Raw genomic sequence first — 25,484 nt, 5'->3', positions numbered from 1 at the left:
CAAATCCAGTAGTCAGACTACAGTTACTTATCAAAATCATTTTTGCGTTACTGCGTTACTATCTTCTTTTGTTATTTAATCGTTATTTCCTCGACGCGTCTTGTCGAGTGACCGACGTCTCTATGCAACAGAAATGTAAACAATGGAGGGAGATGCGCATTTTGTTGGTGGAAAAACTGGAACTATTTTGAGTTTCTGTCGCCAAGTCCGATTATTATAAGCGGCTTTGGGCTTCATTTTTTTAAAGTCGCTTGCAGATTTAATGAGCGGCGTGTTGCGCCTTTTTGGGCTCATTTTTTAACGTGAAGTTGCTCATTTGGGCTTGGAAATAAGCAAAGACTCATAATAAATCCCAGAATTTGTCCGTCATTAAGGTAGTTTTAGTCAGTCTCTCTCTGTCCATCATTTCCCTGATGATCCGTCCCGCTGTGTCTTTGTTAATGCCAAGTTAATGTGTTACCTCTGAATGACATCGAGCTTCGCGTTGCGCTCCAGAAAACCGCAAACATCGAGACCAATATGAACAGCGCAATAAACGTGAAAACAGCCACGAATGAACGTGTCCGTAGTTGCCAATAATTATAATGGCAAGTTAACGCAATTCTAATTATTAATATTAAGATAAGTGTCACAAATCTGTGCAACCATCTTAGCTGTGGAGCTGCAGGAGGAGCTCTGTGCGCTGTGACACCAAACGCAGGGCCGTAACGCAGAACCTGGAGGCTGGGGGAGAGGGGGGCTTAAAAATCCTTCTTGGAGTTTTCCAGACAACAGTGGACCACACAAATTACTCGTTTTTTATTTTTTTGTACTGTTTTTTTTTTTTTTACAATCTCCTCTTCAGTTCAGCCTTATCAGTGGAGACACATTTTTGATGTTACCATTATAAAATAGCTTACAAAAAAGTATTGGCAAAGATCAATGTTATTTTCACAGGAGGCGGAGCGTTGTTGTTAACAACTGCTGAAAGTAACTAAAAAGTTACTTTTAGTGTAACTTAGTTACTTTCCAAATCAAGTAGTCAGTAAAATAACTAAGTTACTTTTTCAAGGAGTAATCAGTAGTCCGATTAAAGTTACTTTTTCAAAGTAACTATGCCATCACTGGTTGTATATATAATATATACAAATTTTAAAAAAGACATTTCATTTTAAAACCCTACCATCTGGGGGAATAAAGGATTTATGGTTTTATGAAGATTCTGATGTAAAATTGTAGTGTTCAAGATTACTATATTTGAAGAATACAGTTGTAAAAATGTAATAAAAATATCTAAAGAAATATATCAAAGTCATTCAGTTTAATAATTTCTAATTTGATTGCCTATCCAAGTATGTTTTCTTTTTCAAATTACTCTCTTAGATATAGTGACTTTAATCAAATACATTTCCCTAACGTCCTTCTGAGATATATTTTCATTGTAGATATAAACTTTATTTTGACTGTAATCTATGTGCCACTTCTATTGTTAATAAAGTTTTGCAGAAAAAATCCCCACTATAAAACCTCTTCCTGTTTTGCCAGAGCTGCAGTAGCTTCCACAGGTCGTTCGTTCGGTCGGTCGGTGGGTGGCAGCTGACAGCTGGAACTGCTGGGCAAACGTAGAGAAGACTGACTGTAATAAAATACAGTATAGCACCGATTCAGGCGGTAGGTTAAATCTCGGCAAGGAGTTTGAATTGTAAACGCAAACCCTGTAGGAACTGTAGTAGTTCTGTAGGAACTTCCAATTAGCAAGGTTGAGTTGTTTGCCGTTAGGGTTGTGCCACCAAGCTGAGCTCTAGTTTCTGTCTGGTTGTGTTGTGCTTGAAACTGATATCTACAGATATCAGTTTTTGGTATATGTACCTTTTTTAAAAAAAAAAAAAAAAAAAGAAGAACAAAAAACATTCTGATCACATATCCCTCAAAAGAGACAATACAATGTTATGTTTTGTTTTGCACCTAATATTCCTGTTTTGTTTAGGTTTTTTTTACAGAACCATCTCTGACCAATAACACACCAAAAATGATGAGCTTTCTTCTCAGGTTAGTGAAACAGAGTGATGCACTTTTAGCTGGCATAGATATGTACAAATGAAACCAGATTGTGACCTACAGAAAATTAGGTCGGTGTGCACACTATGCACAACTCGGTAGTGTAAACGCTTACTGTTCCAGGAGATGGTAATGCTAAATGCTTAAATAGAAGGCAATATTACATATTTGCCAAAGCCACAATGATGATTGAAAACATATATGAGCGATTTATTTATTGTCTTCAAAATCAGAAGATTGCATATATAATGATTACTATCTCATTAAACAATGAAGGAAAGCCCAGACGATGATGTCTTGGCTTTGGAAACTTCTGATAAGTTGCCACATTGGAGTTGACTGGAGCCAAACCTGAAGAATAAGAAATGAACCACAATATCAGGAAGAGAAATGTGGAGCTGCACAAGTCCTGTTCATCCTTGGGAACAATTTCCAGATGTTTGAAGGCTCAGCAGTTGACACAATGCTATAGAAATATAGCATTGTGTATAACATGCTATACACAATGCTATATTTGGTATGTTGTCATTTAAGATCTCCTGTTCCTATATGTTTTCAGACAGGTTCCATTTCATTTCTTGATTTTACAGGTCTGAGGTGATTTTACAAGTCAGTACAAGGTTCAAGTGAACGCACTGCGACTCGTCTAACGCTGTTACATCGGCCCAAGTGCCAAATTTGGCCCCTGGGCCTTGAGTTTGACACATGTGATAGAGAGTATTATTATATGTTCTGTGTTATCTTGCTGTACTTTAAAAATCTGTTTTCAAGCATATCATGTAGTTTTTACTCACTTTAATTTAATGAGATGGTTTTTGCTTCAGGAAATTCCTCATTTTAAAAGTCGACATTGGCTTTGATCTCTTGGTTGGGATGTTTTTATTGAAAAGGACCTACGGTTATAAAGAAAACCAGTCACCCTTAACCCAAAATCTGAAGTTCAACTTGATCTTTAATTGAAAACAAGAACATTTTGCATGGGTTTAACCTGAATTAACAAGTGATACATGTTGTGGATTCCAGACAGCGAATTCAACTTCCTGCTGCATGGAGGTGGAAGAAGAGAAGGGAGGCGTCTTGTTGTCACTGCATGACTTTCAGCACCATCTCTTCTAATCAAGGTACTCGACTCTGTTTCAATCTGAAGACTCTTAGACAAAGATAACAGCAAACTGCTGCCTTTGTTCCACTGCAGTATTTAAAGACAAAGACATAGCATCAGTATAGTTCCAAAACCTAGAACTATACTGAGGCAAATCAACGCAGCAAACAAACACCCCCTCATGCATAACGTTTTCAAAAATTTTTTACACAGACATCTTCTTTTTTTTTTTTTTCCCCTCTCATTATAGACCCTGTCGAGATCCACAAGAGGAAACTTTTTCTGTGGTTCAGCCACCTTCCCAAAGAGGAGAAACAGTTTGGAGGTCTCTTCAGCCCAGAGACCATGCATGTAGATCCACTTATTATAGAAAGAAAGGACGAGGAGAGGGCAGGACTTCTCCAGTCACCATACAAAACCCAGACCTCCTCCAGCCATTCACTGACTGTGGAACAGCTATTTGACCCAACCGTTGCCTGGAGTGAAGGTCGTGGAGTCAATGTGTTGCTGTATGGTGCTGTGGGAACTGGGAAATCTACAATAGTTCGAAAGCTGGTGCTGGACTGGTGCGCCGGAAACACAATGACTCGCTTCAAGTTGCTGCTTCCTTTCACATGTGAAGACCTCAGTCAGCTGACAAAGTGAGTGAACGCTTTGCTCTCTACAGTCTTACCTGTCACATGGACAGTGAAACTAAAATGTGACTATGCACACCTTGGTAATGTAAACATTTACTCATCCAGGAGACGGTAATGCTAAGTGCTTTAATAGAAGGCAATTAAAGTAATTTTCTTATTTCTTGAGGCAGGTCATGTGTAATGAAAAAGGTTTCTGCAGTTCTAAATATGGTTGGAAGTAACAGACTTATAAGTTCTAGTCACCACAGACACACTTGGACTTCCTGGTTCCACTGGGCCCGACATAAACTGGGAGTCATTAGAAGTCTGCAGCATTGAGCACAGCATGTTCCTACAAAGCAAAGAACGAACACATATGAGAAAAGCATGTTTAACTTGTGCTTACCAGGTGGGGTACTTTAGTGCATATGACAATACATTTTAATTGAATTTACTGCCATCTGAATAAATTCTAATATTATTCATGTAAATATTGGAGGCTAGATCTAGGAATGTGAAGTAATAATTTCATTATGGTAAAACTGTGTTAGATTAGCAATAACATTTCAAAACTAATACATTACAAGGTTTCCCCAAGTGTATTATAAAGCAGGCTAGGCATTGCTTGTTTTTGTTTTTATAAACAATAAAAATGCTTTTCAAAATCAATGTTTTTGTATAAGCATTTTTTAATACAAAAACACAATGAACCTCGCTGGTGGACCGCCTCGCCACCCCGATTTCCCCCAGCATGCTTTCTGGGTGAAATCCTACTTTTGCTAGACCTGTGTTTTTGTTTTTTGTTTTGTTTGTTTTTTTAACTTTCAATCAGACCTTGCTGTTTAATAATGATCGTTATCATCTCTTAAACAGGGCGGTTTCTTTAAGAGATCTGGTTGGCAGGAAGTATCTTCATTTGAAAAACCATCCTTTACTCAGTGGGGATAGAGACCAAGCTAAGGACGTGCTTTTCCTCTTTAATGGGATGGAAAAGATGCAACTTGACTTCCGAATCGGGTCCTCTGAGCTCTGCAGCGATCCCTATGAGCCTCTTCCACCAGGTGTAATTATTGTGAACCTCTTGAGGAAATATCTTCTTCCTGAGGTAAACTGTTGCTCGTGAATAATGTCTTCTAAACTTTTGTTTCCAGTTTCCCTTCTTTCTGATTTAGGTTTATGTACAGAACCCGGCCATAAGTTGTCTTTTCTGTCCTCTTAAAGCAAAAGTTAAAGTCGAGTATTACCACACAGAATTTGACTTGTGTGAGGTTTAAATGTACATTGAAACTAGATGCTATATACTGTTTTTAAAAATTGTATCAATATCTAACAGTCCCCTTATAGACTGTCAGAATCACCAAAATCATTTTATCACAGTAACAGACTCTTCCTCTTCTTTTTTTATTGAAAAGCAAGCAGATTCCACAATGTCCTGTCATTAAGGCATTTGTCACAGTAAAGAAAAAAAACTTCTAGTTGGAAGAAATATCAGAATCAATTGAGCATTTCATAAAGTTGATACAATCCCACTATATGAAGCTCACAGGCTCAAAGTTTGAGATCTCCTCAAAAAGCAAATCTGACCAGCATACCTGTGTAACCATTTTGTTTATGTGGTCAGCAATATTATTTAATGTAAAACTTTGTTCTTCAGAGAAAGACATTGTGCCCAAACCAAATTATAAATATAATAGATTAAGGGTTAGCAGATACTGAATTGTTAAAATATTCCTTGTCAACAAAACATCATTTGTGACATTTTGAAATGCCCAGTTGTTTTCTTCTCTCTCTTTTTTTTTTTGTTGGTGCAATAAACTTCTTTGCTCTGTCTCCTAGGCCAGTATCTTAATGGCCACCAGACTGTCTGCCGTGGAACGCATCCCTCAGAAGTATGTGAGTCGTTATGCACAGATTTGTGGTTTCAATGACCCAGATCGCCAGCGTGCGTACTTCACCAGCCGCCTGCTGCAGAGTGACGAAGCAGCACACAACAAGGAGGCCCAGACACTGATAGAGCTCCTTTACCTCAACCTGCAGAGTGAAAGCCAGTTGGCTGCTGCTTGCCTTCTTCCCTCTTACTGCTGGCTCACTTGCGCTACCTTACACTTCCTTCATTTTACCACTCCTCAGGCCCCCATTCGCACTCTGACTGGTATATATACTAGCTTTTTTCGGCTTAACTTTGGGGGTGAGGTGCTGGGCACAGGAACTGGGACAAGTTCATCCTCTCAGGAGTATCAAAGTTCTTTAATGAGGTATGTTGTCCTTACAGTCGGAAAACTTGCGTTTGATGGTGTGTTGAACAAGCGCACATCTTTCTCAGACAAAGAACTGGAACAGTGGATTGGTGGAAAGACCAAGACGGACGAGGAGCTACATCAGCTGGCCGTGTTCCAGACTGATGTGCTAGACTTCTTCTTGGCTCCTTGTGTAAAGAGTGGAAACCATTCTTCAAAAAAACTCGGTGAAGACGATGAGAAGCTGTATGTGTTTGCTGTCCCAGCCATGCAGGAGTACCTAGCAGCTCTCTATGTAGTTTTAGGGGAAAATAAATCTGCTTTGCAGAAGCTAACCAGCCAGGTGTCTGTAGCCATTGGTCAGGCAAGTGAGGATGTCAGTGCCCTCATGAACATCCTGTCCAAGTTTATTCCACTCAGGCTCTTTGCTATATTCAACCTGCTTAAGCTTTTTCCAAAGCTTTATGAGAAAATTACCAGCTACAACAAAGGCAAAATTGCCAGAACTATGGCAGTTGAAATGTTCCGCACAGAAGACAGCCATAACGAAGATGTTCTGGATCAAGTGGAGCAAAGCCTTTTGGGAGTCCATGGCCCACAGCCACAACAGTTTGATGACAGCCAATCTTTTGAGCTTTATCCCATCTTCATGGGAGGACTGTTACAATATAGTAATCGGGTACTTCTTCAGCAACTAGACTGCAACATCCAAAGCACCACGGTTGTTCAGATAACACATGCCCTCAGGAAGCACCTTGTAAGAGGTAAATACACACTCTGTCCAGTTGCTCATTGCTACACTTGAAGCCGATCTTATTGTTCGATCTGACCAACCTCTGCAAAAGTCTAAAAATTTACTACTGTCCTCTTCTGCTCTCCCCTGAGGGAGGTTTGACTGACAGACTGGCCCTCCAGGTCAGGTCTGCATGTTTGTCGTTAACAATCACGCCCCCCCCCGTTACCAACAGAGTGACTTTCTGATTGTATTTAGCAAAATCAATGCCCCTCCTATACGTATTATGTTAATAATTTGGCCTACCATGAACTATCCCTGGAACCAGTACTTTCATATTTCTTTTCTCTAGGGGGCAACATCTCACTCTTACATTCCTCCTCCATTTTAAGATTTACACTTGAAATAAGTAATCATTTTTGAAAAAATGCATTACATGTGCAATAAGATATCCTTCTGCCTTTACTAAATAATTTAACAAACAGACTTTTTTCTTTATTCCAGAGCTAAGTAAGCCCCAGCCACCAGAGGAGCTGATGGATCTACTAGTCCTTCTGTATGAGTTTCAGAATCCCAGACTGACTGTAGAGGTGCTGTCTTCAATCAAAAGCATTTGTCTAACCAACATTCGGATGACTTCGCTCAAATGCTTCATACTGAGCTCTGTCCTTTCATGCACGTCTTCAAGGTAAAGTTCATTTTTCACCGATTTGAATACGAAGGTTGTTTAGGCCAATAAAATCTCTTTTTCCTCTCTAGAAAAACTGCCAAAAACAGCTAAGGTCTGAGTTATACACTGTGTTCCAAATTATTATGCAAATTGGATTTAAGTGTCATAAAGATGAATTTTTTTGTTGTGCCATTAAATGTATAGATGGTATTGTGTGTCAGGGCTCTTTGAATCACTATAATTAATTTCAGAGCTCAATTAAAGGAAATCTACTTAAGAAGGATGTTCCACATTATTAAGCAGGCCACAGGTTTCAATCAATATGGGAAAGAGAAAGAATCTCTGCTGATGAAAATCATCAGATAGTGTAGTGCCGTATGACAAGGTATAAAAACATTAGATATTTAACTAAGACTAAACCGTTAACATTGTACTGTGAAGAGATTTGTGGCTGATTCAGAACAAAGATGGTTTGTACAGATAAAGACAGAATGAGGAAGGTTTCTGTTAGACTAATTCATGGGATTAAGAGAGCAGCTGTTGAAATGCCTTTACAAAGCAGCAAACAGTTATTGGAAGCTGCTAGAGCCTCTAGAACCTCAAGGTGGAGGATCCTCCAGAGGCTTGTGGTGCATCAACCTACTATTGGGCCCCTAACCAGAGCTCACAAGCAGAAACGGTGGCAGTGGGCCCAGCCATACATGAAGATTAATTTTCAAACAGACTTGTTCACTGATGACTGATGTACAACCCTGGATGTTGCACAGCACCACATCCCAACACGGCTGTGACATCAGCAAGGAGGTGGTGGAATCATTTTTTGAGGAGAGAGCTGGTTGGCCCCTTCCAGAGTCCCTGAAGGTGTGAAAATGACGTCAGCAAAGTAGATGGACTTTCTGACTGATCATTTTCTTTCATGGTTCAAAAAGAAGAGCTGTACCTTCAGTAGCAAAATCATCTTCATGCATGACAGTGAATGCTGCAAGGAATACCACTGTGTCATTGGCTGCTATGGGCATAAAAGTGGAGAAACTCATGCTGTGGTCACCATCCTCCTCTGACCTCTGACCTCAACCCTATTGAGAACCTTTGGAGTTTCCTCAAGCAGAAGATCTGAGGGTCTAATGCAGTTCATATCAAAACAGCTCTGGGAAGATATTCTGACATCCTGCAGAGAAATTCAAGCAGAAACTTTCCACAAACTCACAAGTTCAATGGATCAAGAATTGTGCTGTGATATCAAAGAAGGTTCTCTGTTAACATGGAACTCAGTCTGTTAAGATGTTTCTGATTGAAATAGCTTTTGATTTTAGTACATGTGATGCTGCACATTCAAAGAATGACCGTTTGTAGTTCTTTAAAATCCATAAAATGTTTAGAAAATCTGCTGTGCATAATAATTTGGAACAGTGCAATTTGAGTTTTTTAATTTTTAAAAAATCCTGTTTTCATGGGGAGCTTTGATCAGTAAAATCTGATTTACACTGTAATAGTTCATGACTTGAAAATTATACTGACCTTCATTTGCATTGACCATTTAAGAAAATCTGAGAAAATATCACTTGCATGATCATTTGGAACAGTGTATGTTACAAATACATATGAAGACATGTACATTGTTTGTGAAAACTTATAAACTAAATTTGTAAAGAATTTTTTTAGACTCTTTGTTTGTTGTTGGTGGCTGTAAAAGTGTGCTGTTTTATTGTTTTTTTTTTTCTTTTCCACAGTTACCTCCTGAAGGAGCTGGACCTGTCCTCCTGCCTCCTGAATCATAACATGCTGCAGATGTTGGCGCCGGCCTTCAGGCATGCACACAGCCTCAAGTAAGACCAGATATCAACGGAGGTTTATCTTTGGCACAATGCTTTAACAATATGTGTGTTTTGGCATTTTAAAACCAAGTAGAAACACTTAATTTATATTAGAATTGCATGTATGTATAAATGACCATCTGTAACAGAGCAGAGAGGTTTGCTTTTTTTTTGTTTGTTTGTCTACTGAAATGGGTCATAGTGGAGCTGTGGGTCCATCTTCACTTGGGCGTGAGAAAATCTCCCAAATATAACAATAACAGCTTCTCCCATTCAAATTGTAACAATAAATGAGTGTTTGAAAATATGAATGTTCAATCGATTTTTTAACAAGTACTGACTTTTTATCAGAGTCATAGTTACAGTATAATTGCAGTCGTTTTGTGCTGTGTGTTATTAGTTGTTTACGTCATTCTTGTTGTTGATTTCAGCCTGCAGTTCAACAACTTGGGTCCTGATTCCTGCATCCTTCTAAAAGATCTGCTTCTGGACCCCAAGACCTGCATTAGTTCCCTACAGTAAGACTCTTATGTCAGGGTTCAGCCGTGGGTTGGTGTTCGGCTATGAGTTATTCAAATCCTAAAGCAAAGTAAGCTGATCGAAAACCTTTTAGAAATTCTCACTTCAATTTTTCTCATGAAAATGACATAAAGCATCATTCAAAGTGTGGAGAATGATGGAAGACTCATCACTTCTTGACTGAAGGTTGTTTTTTTTTTAGTTCTGAACCTGGCAGGAAGTTACAGGCTCTTGGGTCGTTTATTTATTTTTGTTCAACTCATTTCTGTTCTCTGCCAGTTTAGTACTGGTGGTACCAGTTCTAAATGAAATATTTCAATTCAATGTAATTTAGAAAATGCCAAATATTTTTAAACAAAAAAAAAAAAAAAGAGAGAGAAATGATCAGCCGGTACTATTGAATATTTTAAGGTCGGTTTTCCTTTTGAAAATGTGCAAAAACTTTTGAGATATTGTCCGCAAAGAAAGGGTAAGCCAAAGTAAATATACATTCAAGTATATTAATTAGCATTTTTATCTAATTAAGTCTATTAATGTAAGTGTTTCTAATTTCATGAGCTTGTCTCAGCGTCTGGTGTTGCCTTCCAGGCTCTGTGATAACCCCCTGCTGGACTCTGGAGTTCGCATCCTGCTGGAGGCGCTGCCCCAGAACCAGTCTCTGCTCTACCTGTCCCTAATGCACACTGGGCTGGGCAACAGCGGGGCTCTGGAGCTGGCTGAGAGACTGCCGCAGCACGCAGGGCTCCAGGAGCTCAACGTGGCTTATAATGTTATCAGCGACGAGACAGCTGTGGCTCTGGTTGACGCCTGCAGGGAGCATCCCACCATCCACACCTTACAGTATGCGTCTCCTCACTGCACTAATCGTCTTTATAAGTAGTTCTGGTTGGATTTGATTTCCTTCTTTTTCTCTACTGTTTCATTGAAAGTTAGTGAACATTTATGCAAAACAACAACAACAACACAAAAAAAACCTCCACAATGCTTTGCTGTAAGAACAGTGAGTGTGTGAGAAATGTATGAGCTTGAGAAAGAAAAACAAACACAACAGGAAGTAAATAAATACATTCAGAAGGTTCGAAAAGCAAGTTAAAGGGGTTTTGTATGCTAGCGGAGCTGTGGTATGATTAGTTATTCATTGACTTAAGTTTTCTCAAATGGTGCTGATTAGCAAAACTCAAACTTACAATTACAATTACTTTTAGTATCAGAAAATGCCAGATAATCAACTTCTGACCTCATGACCTCATGCAGTTTAGCTGAAAAACATCTGGATCTCCTGAGAAAAACCTCACACACAACATTCATAAATGTATTTATGTGTCTTATAAGAATGTCAGTCTGTGAATATGTCTGTGTCTGTGCAGCTTGTATCTTAATCCTATCACTGATGAGGGGAAGCAGGCGCTGTATGACCGGGGTGCAACCGGTAACCAAGGCAACAACCAACAAGTCAAAGTCCTGACGTCTGTCACTGAAGGGTCGGACATCTCAGGTGGTTGGCACCCCATACTCAGAGTGATACAAGAGAATGCTTCATCCTGGGACCGCATACGGGTCAAGCAGCAGCTGAAGGTACGCGGCCCATAAAACTGCACAAAGGTCAGAGCAGCGCATCGTCCAGCTCCTCATCCCAGGACACTGAAACATAGGAAAACCTTTTTCTAGGTAGTTGTTCATCTTAGTGATTATTTTTATTATGAAACTACACTCTGACTTTCTAAACGAAAAAATGCTAAAAGCTTTCAGCGGGTTGAAGGTTCTGTCCAGAACGAAGTCACTGTTTTAGATAAAACACAAGGATTGTGGCTGTTAGGATGATCAATCTTATCATCTAAAATCAGGGCAGCAATCAAAGGGAACTCTTTTTAAATAACGTGGATGGGATGAGGTCCAACATGCAGGGTGGAGTTTAATTTTGATCACTCAGAAAGCTGAACTGAGTCCATACATATAGCTGTGGCTACAATCCCATAGCTTTCCACCATGTGTGGGTGAATGACTGAGCATCAAGATGTTTCTCCACTGAGCGATGGTGTCATCCTACACCCACCTGGTATCAGTGTCACTATTTGCGCTGTTCTCACTCTGAAATGCCTTTCCTCTCTCTCTCCTGTAAAGGTTTTCCTCCAGGACCTGGAGTGGGGACGTGAGAAGCAAACGGGCTTCTGGAGGAGGCTTCACTTTCGCAAAGTGCAGAAAAAAGTCCAGGCGACTTTACAACGTTTAGAGAAGGACTCTTCTTCCAAGATCAAGTAAACCTGAAGAGGGTTCAAAAGAGCAGTTCTTTGCACAACATGAACATCAGTTTTACAGTATACACAGGATTTATTTAGCATCTAACAGCTTATGCTTCAACTTCAGGAACTGTTTATAATTGAGCTGTAAATAGCAAGAATAGTTTTATGTAAATTAAGTGTTTGATTTATTTTTTTGTACATTTGTATGAACATTTTTAAGTGAAAAAATCAGTGATATAGAAAAAGTTCATTGCCTGGTTGTTTAGTTTTGAGGGTAAGCTCAGAATTAAATAGTAAAACGTCAGGCTGGGTGTGAGAAACGATTCTATGATTTCTAAACTATCGATGCTTTAATGCAGGGGTGTCCTGCAGGTTTTAGATGTGCCACAGGTACAAAACACTGGAATGAAATGGCTGAATTACCTCTTCCTGGTATAGATCAGTTCTCCAGAGTCTTGCTAATGACCTAATTATTCTATTCAGGTCGTGCAGCAGAGGCACATCTAAAAGTTGCAGGACTGCAGCCCTCCAGGCCTGGAGTATGAGACCTGTTCTTTAATGGGTGTAATGTTATTACTGAATAATGAAATTCACTGCTTGGCTTGATTTCTGGGATCTAATTGGAATGTGTGTGTGATAGACTTTTGTCTGTCTATATACTCAGGTTGAATTGACGTTTTATATTTGAAGTGTCTTGACACATTTATTGTTAATTTGTCACAAAAATAAAGTGATCTAACCAACTCAAGTTTATTTGTATTGCAAATTTCAACCAGCAGGCAGTACAGACAGAATACAGCCATCCATTGTGGAACAAGCAGAAAACATTACATTTTGTTAAATGCTATCATGAAGTACATACATGAAACATTCAGATTAATGTTTCACTTGGTTCTGATAAAAGGCGTCTAAGCAGGAAGGCTCTCAGCCTGGATTTAAAGGAACTCTGCAAAACGGCGGCTTTGTTTTGAAACTTGTCCCAGATTTGTGTTGCATAGAAGCTGAATGCTGCTTCTCCATGTTTGGTTCTGGTTCTGGTTAACAGTTTACCAGATGCCGTGTTGGACACTGTGGTCAGACCAGAACAAAATGGCACTTTTTGGTCAAAATGCAAAACGTTACGTGTGACGGAGAACTGACACTGCACATCACTGATCACTCTCAACACGCCATACCCACTGATGAATGCGGTGGTGGCAGCATCATGCTGTGGGAGTGCTTCTCTTCAACAGAGACATGGGAAGACGGTGAGAGTTGGTGAGAAGACGAATGGAGCCAAATACAGAGCAGTGTGTGAAGAAAACCTGCAGGAGTGAAAAGGACTGGAGAGTGGGGCGGAGCTTCAGCCTCCAGCAGGACAAACACCAGGGCCACGACGGAATGGGTTACAACGAAACATATTGATGTGAAAGGACTAAATCCAAACCAGAGTCAGTATTGCAAGAAAAAAAATTTACCATTTAAATTTTAGTCTTTCAAATACCAAACTTTAAAGAGGGCTGAATGGGGCCAGTGATGATGTTCCTGTGTGGCACCAAAGCAATGCTTAAAGTACACTGCAGTGTAAAATATGCAAATATTAGCAGTCACCATTATCTTATTAGTTTGGCTGAATCAGGATAAACTGCCTCGTTATGCTTTAAATCAAAACTAGCTAAACTGGCTACATTGCTTTCATATACGTACCTCTTTTGTTTGTCGAAGGTAGCCAACATTTCAACTATATTTAGCTCTCTAACTCTTACTACTTACTAGTCATTTTTGATCCTGCAGCTTGAACACAAAAACTTTTTAAACCACATTTTGCATTACATTTAACTTTGCCACCACTCCACTGGGGTCTCTCTGTTTATGGCCCCCCCACAATAATGAAATAGGATTTCCACCCTTGTGCAAAAGACTATCATATCCCACCGTCTGGCAATGTTTTCTGTACGTCTAAGAAGGAGATTTTGCTGCGCTTAAACAAGTTAAGTTAAGAACATTGTTCTGTTCTTACTGACACGTGAAAAAGTTGCTTCGAGTAGCTATAACAGAGTACGAACCAACACTGGTAAAATATAAATACTCTCAGGTGTCCCTCTAAAACCTTAGGGACTAAGAAAAAAGCTGTTTCAGCAACGTGGTATAAAGCTAATCTTGAAATTGCTGTGTGGCTCTTTACAGAGATAAGCTTAATTTGGCTCTTAATGCAGAACTGGTTCCCCACCCCGGTGTTAGTCGGTACTTAGATACCTTTGATTCTGTACTGTAAAAATGTATTTTAAAAAGAATCCTGCAGATTTCCACCATAAGGTCCCAGACTGAGTTCACAATCATTTTCAAAGTGTTGGTCAATATTTAACATAAGGATTTGTGAAGAAAGGAGTTACTATCTCACCTGTTGACTCTGAGTGTGTTGTGAACTTTGTCCCTTCATAGTTCCTCTTTATGAGTCGCTGAAAACGGAGAACTCCATGTCATCCACTAAAGGTAGGCTGGCTTTTCCGTCTTTCTTCCTTCAACTGATCTACATTGCCTTTGTGCTATTTATGCATTCTTCTGCAGACATTAGTTTTAATACTATCAGGACATTTTGGCAAGTTTATAAAAATATGAGTCTAGTACCAGCTAAAGCTACAAAATGATCAGCAATAGTAGCAGATGCAGCACTATCTCTGAAGTGTTTTGCATTGTCATGATTTTTTGTTAAAAAACTATTAATCTGACACCAGCACTGGTGGTTAAAGTTTTATGGTGTGGCATTATCTAAATCAAAAATTTTATATTTAGGCCTGAGCAGCAAACGCACTGCGAAGGCCTGTTGCAATCACAAGATTGTCTTATTTATTTATTTATTTATTTATATGTCTGTGTTTGTCCATACAGTAGCTAAATGCTGTCTATTTTTAAAAAAATTTCTAATTCTGTCCCTCTTAATAATTTAGGAAAAAATATTATAAGTCAATTAACCAATGATGCCACTATTTTCATGGGCAGCATAAACAAGAGTCCTTACATCTTTAAAATTATTTAGATATTTTCAAAGGCCTCTTGTTTGTGAATTGTTATGCACTCATCTGACTAAGATTTACGACATCCCAATCAAAACTTCTATCAAATATTTGGGTATATTTATTTATGAAAATATCAGTGAAAAATGAAAAACAAAACATATGGATGGTGATGGACCCAATTTATGATTGATTACTATCCAGCTTACTCTCAACATTGGAAAATTTTTAACCATTAAAAATTAAATCAAATTAATTCCAGATATATTTGGACAAAAAAATGTAAACTACATCAAGTGAACAGATATGACCACATTTTCAGAGATTTTGATTTCATAAATGATACTCTTAAAATAAATGATGAAAATTGTGTCTAAGGTTTATGGTTTCATCTTCCCAGGTATGTATCAAATATATCCTGAGGTGTGATTTTATGATGCAACGTCTCCCTGTCAAACTTTCAGTTTCACCAGCAAATGTTATTGTATTGGAAGATTTCGTACATCATACTTTTACATCGTACATTTCACCCATATGTAATGACCGTAATATCACTGTCATTGTTTGACAAGGATTGGATGATGAAAGATGTTTGGTCAGTAACACACCAGTCAACAGAAATGTGGCTAACTTTTGTTTTATGATGCTTTCTGTGGTAAATACAAATAAGAAACAAATCAAAGCTTATTATTAATGCCATTCCTAAACATGCTGCATTATGTTTGGTTCTGCTTTGGCTCAGTCAAAAACTGGTCCTTGTTTACCAGAGTCTCATTGTCATGTTCCACCAGGACACCAGGATGTGATGGACTGCCCACGGTAAGTCCACAATTTATTCTTTGAATTATCCGGCACCTCTTTAACTTTGGTGTTAATTCAAACATTTTTATGAATAAATGCTTCAGTAATTTGTTTTGTCAAGAAATGAAGACGTTCGAGTTGTTTCTTTCAAAACCTTTCTGTTATACATTGTGTTCAGAGACCTGTTTGTGTTTGTGTTTGTGTTTGTGTTGTACTGGTATTGCTGTGAGACTTCAGTTCATTTTGCTCTGCAGTCGTTTAGGTTTTACAGAAACTACTACTGAAGGAGTTTCTCACAGGAGAAACTCACTTCCATTATATTTGGCAGCGTACTTCTCTTACAGATGTAGAATAGGAGTATTGGAGAAGTTCCTGTAAGACAGGTAAAATCATGATGGATGATTCATGATTTGTAAAAATTTAATACGCCAAAATCCTTGAAGCCTTACCTCTGCCTTCATCCAGAAGGTTCTCTCTTTATTTGATGCCACTTGGTGCTTTTTAGAAATCACTGTGTACCATCTTATTTTTATGACGCTTCTATTTCCTTTTTAACTAAATAGGTTCTCCAGTCTTGCTGACTTCAGGGCATGAATGGCACAGAATTTCCTCAATATCAATGAAATGAATCATTTCATTTATAAAGGGATAAAAGATGGTGATGGCAGTAGGCAGGAAGGTCCTCCTGAAGCAGTCTGTGTTACAGTACACTTGAAGAAGCTTCTGTCTGAAGACCTTCTGTTTTTCTATGATGGTCTCATAAACAGAATGCTCAGGGTTCGCTCCATAATTTTCTTCATTTTATGTAAAATACCTCTTTGCATCATCATCCCCAGTCCACAGAATAAAGTCAGCCTTTTGTAAGAGGTTGTTGAGCCTATGTATTATTTGACATCAATAAATTCTACCAGTATTTGAAAATATTTTCAAAAATACTTTTTGTGACACCTAGTGTCTTATGTGGTCATCTGGCCCAATTTTATCATGTCATATATATTTTTTATTTTAGTTTTACCTTCAACCCAAAGGAGGGGATTGATAATCCAGCTCTGATGATTTCTGATGATTTAGGTGAGTGTTGTGTTTTTTGTTCTTTAGTCACATTTTAGTGCCAGAGCAATGTTACTTACTCAACTGTATGTCCAGAGCCTGACCTGCGCATGGTACCCCGCCTCTGTCAGCTGAAGCGTGTGGAGGGTCAGAGCTTTGGCTTTCACTTACACATGGAACAGAACAACCATGGCATCGTAATTAGAGAAGTGGAACCTTGGAGTCCTGCAGAGCGCAGTGGGCTCAGAGGCGGAGAGCGACTGCTGGAGGTCAACGAGACATATGTGGGCAACATGGACTTTCTCAAGGCGAGTGTCCAGAAACCAGCTCACAAGTTCCCCGCAGATGATGGGGGAATATATAACCAACATATTATATAATATACAGACACGATCCGTAGAAGTTTGGAGAGTATGATGCTGGAAGATAAATGGTATAGAGGTCTTTTCAGAACTTTTTTAGCAGGAAACACAATCTTTCCTGCTAAAGACATTCTTAGGCTCACTAAAAGTCCTCACTACTTTTAACGTTTTGTCATGATATGACTTTGTGAATACATTTTCTCTCACTGAAGCAACATTCTAAGAAAATCTTAGAATTCCAGAAATTCTAAGACTTTTCCTGAAACAAAGCCTCTAGGATTCTTTGAGAACACAGGCCCTGATTTGTATGTGTTCTTGAGTCCTGTCTATCATCCATTCTCTGGCTCTCTGTGGACTTATTCTTAGTGTTGACACAAATGGCAATGTCCCAATATTTTTGAGTCTCAGGAGATGGATGTGAGTTGGCAGAGAAAGAGAGACAAGTCTCAATGTTATCCAAGAACGATAAGCAACAGGGATGCTACATACACCCCTTTCCTTCTTCGACCTTCAGTCCCCTTCCTGTCAGATCTCTATCAAACGATGGGACAGATAGACAGATAATCCGACAAAGATGAAGAGATCTGTCTGAAAAGATCTCAGGGCTCTCAGAACTTGAATCAATAACATGTTGAGTCATTATGCAAGCCAGAACTCCATATCCGATATGTTCTCTGTAAGTAGATGTTTGCTGTTGTTTTCATTTTTTGTGTTTGTATTTGTTAGGTTGTCTGGTTTATTGTGTTTATTTTTCATATAGCTGCCTGTAAATACTGTGTAGATTAATTTTATTCAAGTTATGACTCCAGGCTACATTTCTCTTAGGCCTTGTCTTCTGACAGGAACAAGTTACAGTGCTAACACAGCGATTAACCCATTTTTTAAATGCAAAAACATGAAGTGGAAGATAATTTCTCAGACTGATAATTAGATTTTTGTAATTAATAGCAAAATACATGTCAAGACATGTTGTCATGTCTTGATGACACATTGCAATATGTGAATTAGGAATTAATCATTGTTATTTTTGCTCTAGTGTTTTTGGAGCAGCACGGCTCCTCTAGGCCAAACTAGCCGATTATTTGCATCAGCCAGCAGGTCATGACCTCTGAGTAGCCGTCCTGTCATGTTCCCCATTCTGTTGTCTGTGTGTAGAGGCTGTATGTAAGATATAAATACATAATTGATGTATTTTCCGTCATCTTTCTCAGGTTGTCCGTAAGATCCAGTCATGTGGCTTAGACTTGTTTCTTCTGGTGCTACAGAGGGAAGAGTATGAGCAGGTATTGCATGCTAATGATAAACTGTTAAAGACCTGGTTGGATTGGATCACTGAGAAATAAAGGCCACTAGAGCTGGAAAAATAAAATCGATTAATAAAAAATTTTAACACAACCTTTCTTTCTTTTACATACAAAAGTCCTGAACCTTTTTGCACGTTTGTAATACAGTTGTATGAATGAACAGAATTTATATGTCATGATGAAAATCACCTTTGCTTCTTCAAAACTTGAAAATTACTGGGAAAGACAGATGTTGTACATTGTTCATTGTACTGATCTGACAATGTTTAAACCTGATGATTGACTAAGTCTTTAGTAGTGTTGAAATAACTTCATTTAGCAAAAGCATATTTGGAATTGGAAAAAACTAAGTAATTATATGTGTGTAATCTTCATTCTCCACTTTGCTGAATCCTCCTGTTGTGCCTCATCAGGCAGTGGTCATGGACTTAGACCTACAACAGCTGGCCAAAGCCACCAAAGGAGACAGGTGGACTCGCCCAAGACTGTGTCACATCACCAGACATCCAGACCATGGACTGGGGATGACCATCATACCAATTACTGGTAACTTCCACTCACGTTTTGATAATTGTTTGTTGGCATCCTCAGATAACAACAAGCACACTTTGTGATCTCTGTTCTTCTAAGATGGTGCGAGAGTATTTATTTCACTTCTCTTTTGTCTGTCCATTGTCCCTTTGTCTTAAGTTGATCTAATTGTTTCTTGCTTATTATACTGCTTTCCTTATGATTGTGTTCTGTATTCAGAAACAGAAAAAGTTTACCGTTTTCCTACAGTAAGATTTTTATTAACATAACTTGCCATTAAAAATCATATTAATTGGTTTGCCTTGACTTTCCTGGAATTCTGTTGCTTAAGGTTATTAGTAGAGCGTACTTAACATACAATTTCTTTTGAACGTCATGGTAACGGCGTGGTTGTGTCAGAAGGTCAGAGGGGTCGATACATGGTGAACACGGTATCTGATGGTCCAGCAGAGAAAGCTGGTGTCCACTTTGGAGACATTTTGATCTGGATCAATGGAGTCTCTGTGTCAGGACTCACAACCACCAATCTGAACAGAATTGTAGGTATATCCTGCCCTCAGTAATATCTGACCTGGCTCATTGGTTGACTAGAAGTCTTCTAAGATTGTGTGTTTGGTTATCAGATAAAGAAGAGTGGGAACTCAGTGACAGTGCTGGTAATTGACAGTGACAGTGAGTCCTGTTATCTCAGGCGGAGGATTCCCATCCTTCCTACACTGGCAGAAAGTAACAACCTTCCCTACTATGCTAAGAACTTACATTTGTTGAAAAGACCCGATGGATTTGGTTTTTTGCTAAGACAAGAGAGAGTGGAACCCCCACGAAAGATAGGTGAGTAACACAGGAAATAACAATCCACTCCTGCAATCTGTCCCTGAGATTAACATGAACTCACCCATTTATAGAAACTCATAAATTAAGCTGATGAAATAACCTCAGGACTTTTTTCTCACATTTTCCATCAGTTATTCTGTTTTGACTCAACCACTACAGAAAGCTACCAAATAAATAACAACACTTTTAAACTCCAGTTACAAAAGTGAAACCTTCTTTGTAACATTTCTATATTCACCTACAATTATTCTAGGTGCTTTCTGATTTTGACATCATTGCCTTATGTCCATAAGCTTGGTGCTAACTTTTTTTTTTTAACACTGCTGTAATCACTTCAGATCTTACTGAAACTGTTCAATACAAGGTAGCAAAATTTTGTGTCGTGGTTATGACTGGGTGAACAACAAAAAAAACTGCACATTATTCATGTCAGTGACCTCAAATAGTTCACCCTGATAAATTTACCAACAGAGCAAATGTACGTCCAATAAACACCTGCTGTTCTTCATCCAAACATCCCAGCTCATGTACTGAGGGAAGTGGATGTGGGGAGTGCAGCAGAGGAAGCAGGTATGGAGGACGGCGAACTGCTGCTGGCTGTAAATGGTGACCCTGTTGAGTCCTTGGAACACGAGGAAATTGTCAGACTGATAAGAAACAGTGGCGACAAAGTCACACTAACATCTATGTCTGTACAAGGAAGAAAATATTACAGAGATGTAGGTAAAGTAATGTTAAATATTGTTAAACAACTTCTATATTTAGTTAGAATGTCTCCTCTCTGTCAGTTAGGAGTGCCTCCTCTCTTGTTCCATGAAGAGTATTCTCTCAACGGCCACAACACAACGAGCAGTCAGGATGAACGGGATACAGTCCACCTGAATCAATCTGGAAACAGAATCCCAAAGGTATGTAAACAGTAGCTGAAATATTTCTTTCTGAAGTGACGTTTGGGCCTGAGGCCTGTCAGAGCTCCAGTGGCAGCTCATCTACAGTTCACTGATCAAGTAAGCCTAGTAAAACAGAGATACCTCTGCAACATAACATGTCAACCACTGACTGATTTTATACCTATAAAAAGAAAGTTTGCTCAAATGTTCTCAATTCCATTCCACCAGCTTTTTGTACACGTCTCAATTTTGGCTAAATCATGTCCAAGTTTAGATAATTAAGCACTAGATATCTTTTGATTTTCAAAGGAGCCAGATATCACTTAAAACAGTGATAGCTTAAAGCGATCCAATATAGTATGGCTGATATGACAGTTAACCATTTTTACAAGCAGCAATTATAACTTTGTTTAAAATTAGCCCAAATTATTTCAAAGTGCAGTTTTTATTTATTTTTTCCAGTTAATTTTATTAGTATTTTTTTGATACTGATAAAATTATGCTCAGGACTCATATTTATTTTGAGCAATTCTGTTTCATACTTTGCTCCTTTCTTGTTGATCACTGGCATCATTGGCACTATTGTGCTATTCATATTAATTCTTTGAAAAACAGTATGCCGGAATTATCTGTTGCTTTTCCAGCTATCAGAGAGAACAAAGGATGTTTTTCTGTGATGAGAAAGACGTGACCAAAGGCGATCAGCAGTTGGAGGAGGAACCTGGACGGGTCAGCAGAAGTCAATGTGTCAGGATGTAAATGTAATGTTTGGAATTCGCCTGTTCAGGAAAAGGTGTTAAAAGAATCATTGCAGTACAGTCGTCTTGTTTAGTAGCATATGTCTACATTGTTTTCCAATATCATATTCAGTAGGAAAATATATTATGCAGAAAAATAATCAAGGCCGATGTCAATTCTCATTATATACTGCATTTGAATGAACAGATCAACGACCTTTTAAACATCTGAACAAATATCTAGGTTGGTTCCTACAGTGCTGGAATTAGATAATCTCTTTAAAATGTTAAAATGTGTTGGGTTTTTTTCTTTGTTTTCAATGATTTTAACAATACAAAAACCCAGAAGGGTTTCTTTTAAACACTAGATAAAATTGACATTAAAACTGTAATGGTGCATGTGTGTGTATATGAACTTGGGGAAACCAGAAGTTTTTCTTATTATTGTGGCATGTGGCAAATAGAAATATGTTTCTATTTGCAAAATTAGCCAAACCAAAACAAGAGGAGTTTGGTTGGATTTAACTACAAACTGAGAAAAAAGGACCATGTGTCTTTCTGTTTGGTGTCTATAAACTTCTGGTTTCAAGAACGTAATAAAGAACGTTGTTAAAAAGTCATATTTATTGCCAGTATTTCCCAGATGAAAATGTTTCTGTAAATATAACTTTCTAAACAGTTTTTAGATGCATTATTTAATGAACTGCAAATTGTACATAAGGTATATCTGATTAAAACAACAAATATCAAAACTGTGATTGCAATGGTTTTATAATCTCTTATTTAAAGTCTAAATATTGTAAAAAAAGAAAATACTTCACATAGCAAAAATTAGGAAAAATAGGAGATGTAATCCACTAAAAGTTTTCATACAGGTTGGAAAGGAAAAGCACTAACCACCACCAGCTGGGTTCATTCCTGAGAAATGTTCCCCATCCATCCGTCCATTTTCTGTTCACCCTTGTCCCTAATGGGGTCAGGAGGGTCGCTGGTGTCTATCTCCAGCTACGTTCCGGGCGAGAGGCGGGGTCACCCTGGACAGGCCGCCAGTCTGTCGCAGGGCGAGAAAAGCTCCCCACATTTCCAAAAGTAAAGAAGTAAAGGACAGTTTGAACATCACGTGTCAGCTAGCATCTCATAACATCAGCCATGCTGTTTTTCACAAGTTGTAATGGCAAACAAATTTCAGAATGTCAAACTATAATTTAAAAGTTTACACCATGTCTGTCTTAAATATTCCAAATAATTTAACACACTAATTTAGGCTTCATTACAATGTTTATGTACTTCATATTTTGTAGCTAGCCGTTAGCTCGCTAGGCTAGGTCTTTTCTTACCTTTATAGCTGTGGCCATTCTTCATGGAAGAACTTGTATACATTCATTCTCACGTACAGTGCTGCTTGAAAGTTTGTGAATTAGTTGAGTAGTTTAGATTTTTCTTTTTTTTAACCATGATTTTCTTATTTTCTCATAACCAGTTTTTGTAAACGAGATATCAGGTTTATGTTCATCGATTCTACTTGCTCGTTTTGAGGGAAATGTGTGAATTGCAAGCAGACTAAATGAAACATGGAATCAGAGCATCTGCAAAAGTAAATGAACCACAGCAGCATTGGTAAAAACAATCAGGTAAAAGACTCAGGTGAAACACATGTGAGTGCTCAAGTAATCAATTAAGCAGACCAATCAAATGAGACGTCTTTGGAAAAAGTTTTGAGGTGCACTGGTTAAAAGGGGGAGAAAACCAACCAAACTACTGTTGTGTCAAGGCATAAAGACCAGATCAACAATGCTGAGAGGAAAAGAGACATCTGAGGACATCAGGAAGAAGGTGGTGACCGCCCATCAGTCTGGGGAAAGCTATGAGACCATCTCCAAAAGATTCCAGCTTCATCTATCCACTGTGAGAGAAATCATTTACAAATGCAGGGCACTAGGGATCACCGCAACTCTGCCCAGAAGTGGACGGCCATCAAAACTCACACAAAGAAGCACCAGAAAAATAATAATACAGGTAAAGGCCAATCCACGCATCACCTCCAGAGAGTTGCAGACTCTGTCAGCATCTGGGATAAATGTGCATGCGTCTACAATCAGGCGAAATATCCGTGGACATGGTATTCATGGGAGGGTTGCTAGAAGGAAGCCTCTGCTCTCAAGAAAGGACAAAGCCGCCCACTTAAACTTTGCCAAAGAGCACTTGGACAAACCAGAGGCTTTCTGGAAGTCCATTCCCTGGACGGATGAGTCCAAAATTTAATTATTTGGCCACAATCACAGGCGCCATGTTTGGAGAAAAGTAAACACTAAAGAGAAGAACCTCTTTAAATGCAGAGGTTTGGTGGAAGCATGGTGGTGGAAATGTGAAAGTCTGGGCCTGCTTTTCTGCCTCTGGACCTGGACGACTCCATAGCATTAATTCCCAGGACTATCAACAAATTCTTGACCAAAATCTCCTGCCATCAGTCAGAGAGTTGAAGCTGGGACAGAAATGGATTATGCAACAAGACAACGACCCAAAGCATTCCAGCAAAAGTACCAAAGAATGTCTTAAGAGAAAGAAGATTCGCACTCTGGATTGGTCCAGTCAAAGTCCGGATCTCAATCCTATAGAAATGCTGTGGCAAGATCTGAAACGGGCAGTACATGCCAGATGTCCCGCCGACCTCACTCACCTGGCAGAGTTCTGCAAGGAGGAGTGGACAAAAATCCCAAAAAGCAGAAGTGAGACATTCGTTTGTGGTTACAGAAGACGTCTAGTTGAAGTAATGGCTGCAAAAGGAGGTGCCACAAGGTACTAACTGAAAGAGTTCACATACTTTTGCACTTGGCAGATTTGCTGTTTTTTGACAGATAAAATACTTTCGTTGAATAAATAATGAAAACATGTATATTTTTTTCTTTGTTTCCTTTATTTGGAAAGACTGCTTTACAATTTGAGATTTGGATGTTCATTTCACATGGTTATAATTGTTCTTTAGAAAATTATTAGAATCATGTTCGGGTGATTCACAAACTTTCAAGCAGCACTGTATATTGCTGTGTGAATTTGCTGCTGCAATTTCCTCCGCATCAGCGAAGGAAAATGCTGGCAAATTAAGTAAGGATGTTACAAAGAGAGACGTTTTTCCTTTTACTTTGATGAACTCAGAAAAACAGAAAGTGTCCCAGCACAAGTAGACACAACTTCCGGTTGTCGTGAAAAAGGTCTATTGATATTGACCCTTTGCAACTACAACATTTAATCACTCAAGGCGTCATGACGGATGTGAAGAACTGGAACAAAGAACAAAGCAACTGAAGTTGTTTGTCCTTCGCCAGTGTAGCCATGGCTCCTACTTGTTCAAGTCGAGCTAGTTTGTCTGTGAACACATCTAGCTGAGGATCGTAGACAGTGGTATTTACTAAAGTTTTGAAATAGCTAGCTTAGAAACAAACCAGTACCTCCTTCCTCGTGAGGTGTTGATCAAATTGCTGACTCACCTTCCTGTATGAGCATCATAAATTCACATCACATGATTTGTATCACTGTCATAAACAGACTTGCAAGCGAACAAAAAACTATTTGATGCTAATCTGTTTTTTATAGATATTAGGCTACATGTTGGTGGAGCATTTCCTCCATGGTTACTAATGGCTAGACGCATACGGTACCTTCTCCATAATGCGCTATATTTAATATCTTTTTGATCATATGTACTTATGAAGCCTTAATAGCCTTGATCTTCTTACCTTGTAAAAACGATTCATTCCAAATCCGTAATTATGGGCTGACGGTCCCTATGATAGACGGCTTCTATCCATCATCCTCGTTAAATTATAGAATAAAATGGGATGTCTGGTTTGCATACTTGTACATTTGTGCAACTAACCACGCTTTGACCTTTTTAAAGGTAAAATCAACTAAATAAAAGCAACATTTATCATTTTTTATTCCATTCTTCAGATGGAATAGAGACCATCCTTTATTTCTTGATTTAAGTACTAGAACTGTATATCCAACAATAATAT

At 38.6% G+C, this 25,484-nt stretch overlaps 2 protein-coding genes across 5 annotated transcripts; both read left to right on the top strand.

Moving 5' to 3' along the window:
• Window positions 1-1,528: 1,528 nt before the first annotated feature.
• nlrx1 (NLR family member X1) lies at window positions 1,529-12,712 on the top strand. Of its 2 annotated transcripts, XM_044119394.1 has the most exons (12): window positions 1,529-1,650; window positions 1,967-2,028; window positions 3,061-3,158; window positions 3,390-3,780; window positions 4,630-4,861; window positions 5,593-6,757; window positions 7,231-7,414; window positions 9,127-9,222; window positions 9,642-9,728; window positions 10,318-10,569; window positions 11,097-11,304; window positions 11,851-12,712. In XM_044119394.1, exons 2-12 carry the CDS (start codon window positions 2,009-2,011, stop codon window positions 11,986-11,988), a joined length of 2,871 nt encoding a protein of 956 aa, XP_043975329.1. In that variant the 5' UTR covers window positions 1,529-1,650; window positions 1,967-2,008; the 3' UTR covers window positions 11,989-12,712. The 2 variants fall into 2 exon arrangements, with proteins under 2 accessions (XP_043975329.1, XP_043975330.1); XM_044119395.1 differs by having other exon boundaries at window positions 1,545-2,554.
• Window positions 12,713-14,413: 1,701 nt separating this feature from the next.
• Window positions 14,414-22,186, top strand: LOC122832543 (Na(+)/H(+) exchange regulatory cofactor NHE-RF3-like). 3 transcript variants are annotated; one of them, XM_044119392.1, is made up of 11 exons: window positions 14,414-14,441; window positions 15,754-15,781; window positions 16,773-16,834; window positions 16,910-17,121; window positions 18,387-18,458; window positions 18,893-19,025; window positions 19,413-19,549; window positions 19,634-19,841; window positions 20,367-20,563; window positions 20,633-20,752; window positions 21,379-22,186. In XM_044119392.1, the coding sequence occupies exons 1-11, from the start codon at window positions 14,426-14,428 to the stop codon at window positions 21,409-21,411; spliced, it is 1,218 nt and encodes a 405-aa protein (XP_043975327.1). In that variant the 5' UTR covers window positions 14,414-14,425; the 3' UTR covers window positions 21,412-22,186. The 3 variants fall into 3 exon arrangements, with proteins under 3 accessions (XP_043975327.1, XP_043975326.1, XP_043975328.1); XM_044119391.1 differs by having other exon boundaries at window positions 19,410-19,549; XM_044119393.1 differs by having other exon boundaries at window positions 19,410-19,549; window positions 20,637-20,752; window positions 21,379-21,468.
• Window positions 22,187-25,484: the final 3,298 nt, after the last annotated feature.

Source organism: Gambusia affinis, linkage group LG06 (assembly GCF_019740435.1).
Source record: "Gambusia affinis linkage group LG06, SWU_Gaff_1.0, whole genome shotgun sequence".
In the NCBI taxonomy this organism is placed as follows: Eukaryota; Metazoa; Chordata; class Actinopteri; order Cyprinodontiformes; family Poeciliidae; genus Gambusia; species Gambusia affinis.
The sequence above is the reverse complement of the archived record's forward strand: the minus strand, read 5'-3'. Positions and strand labels throughout refer to the sequence as shown.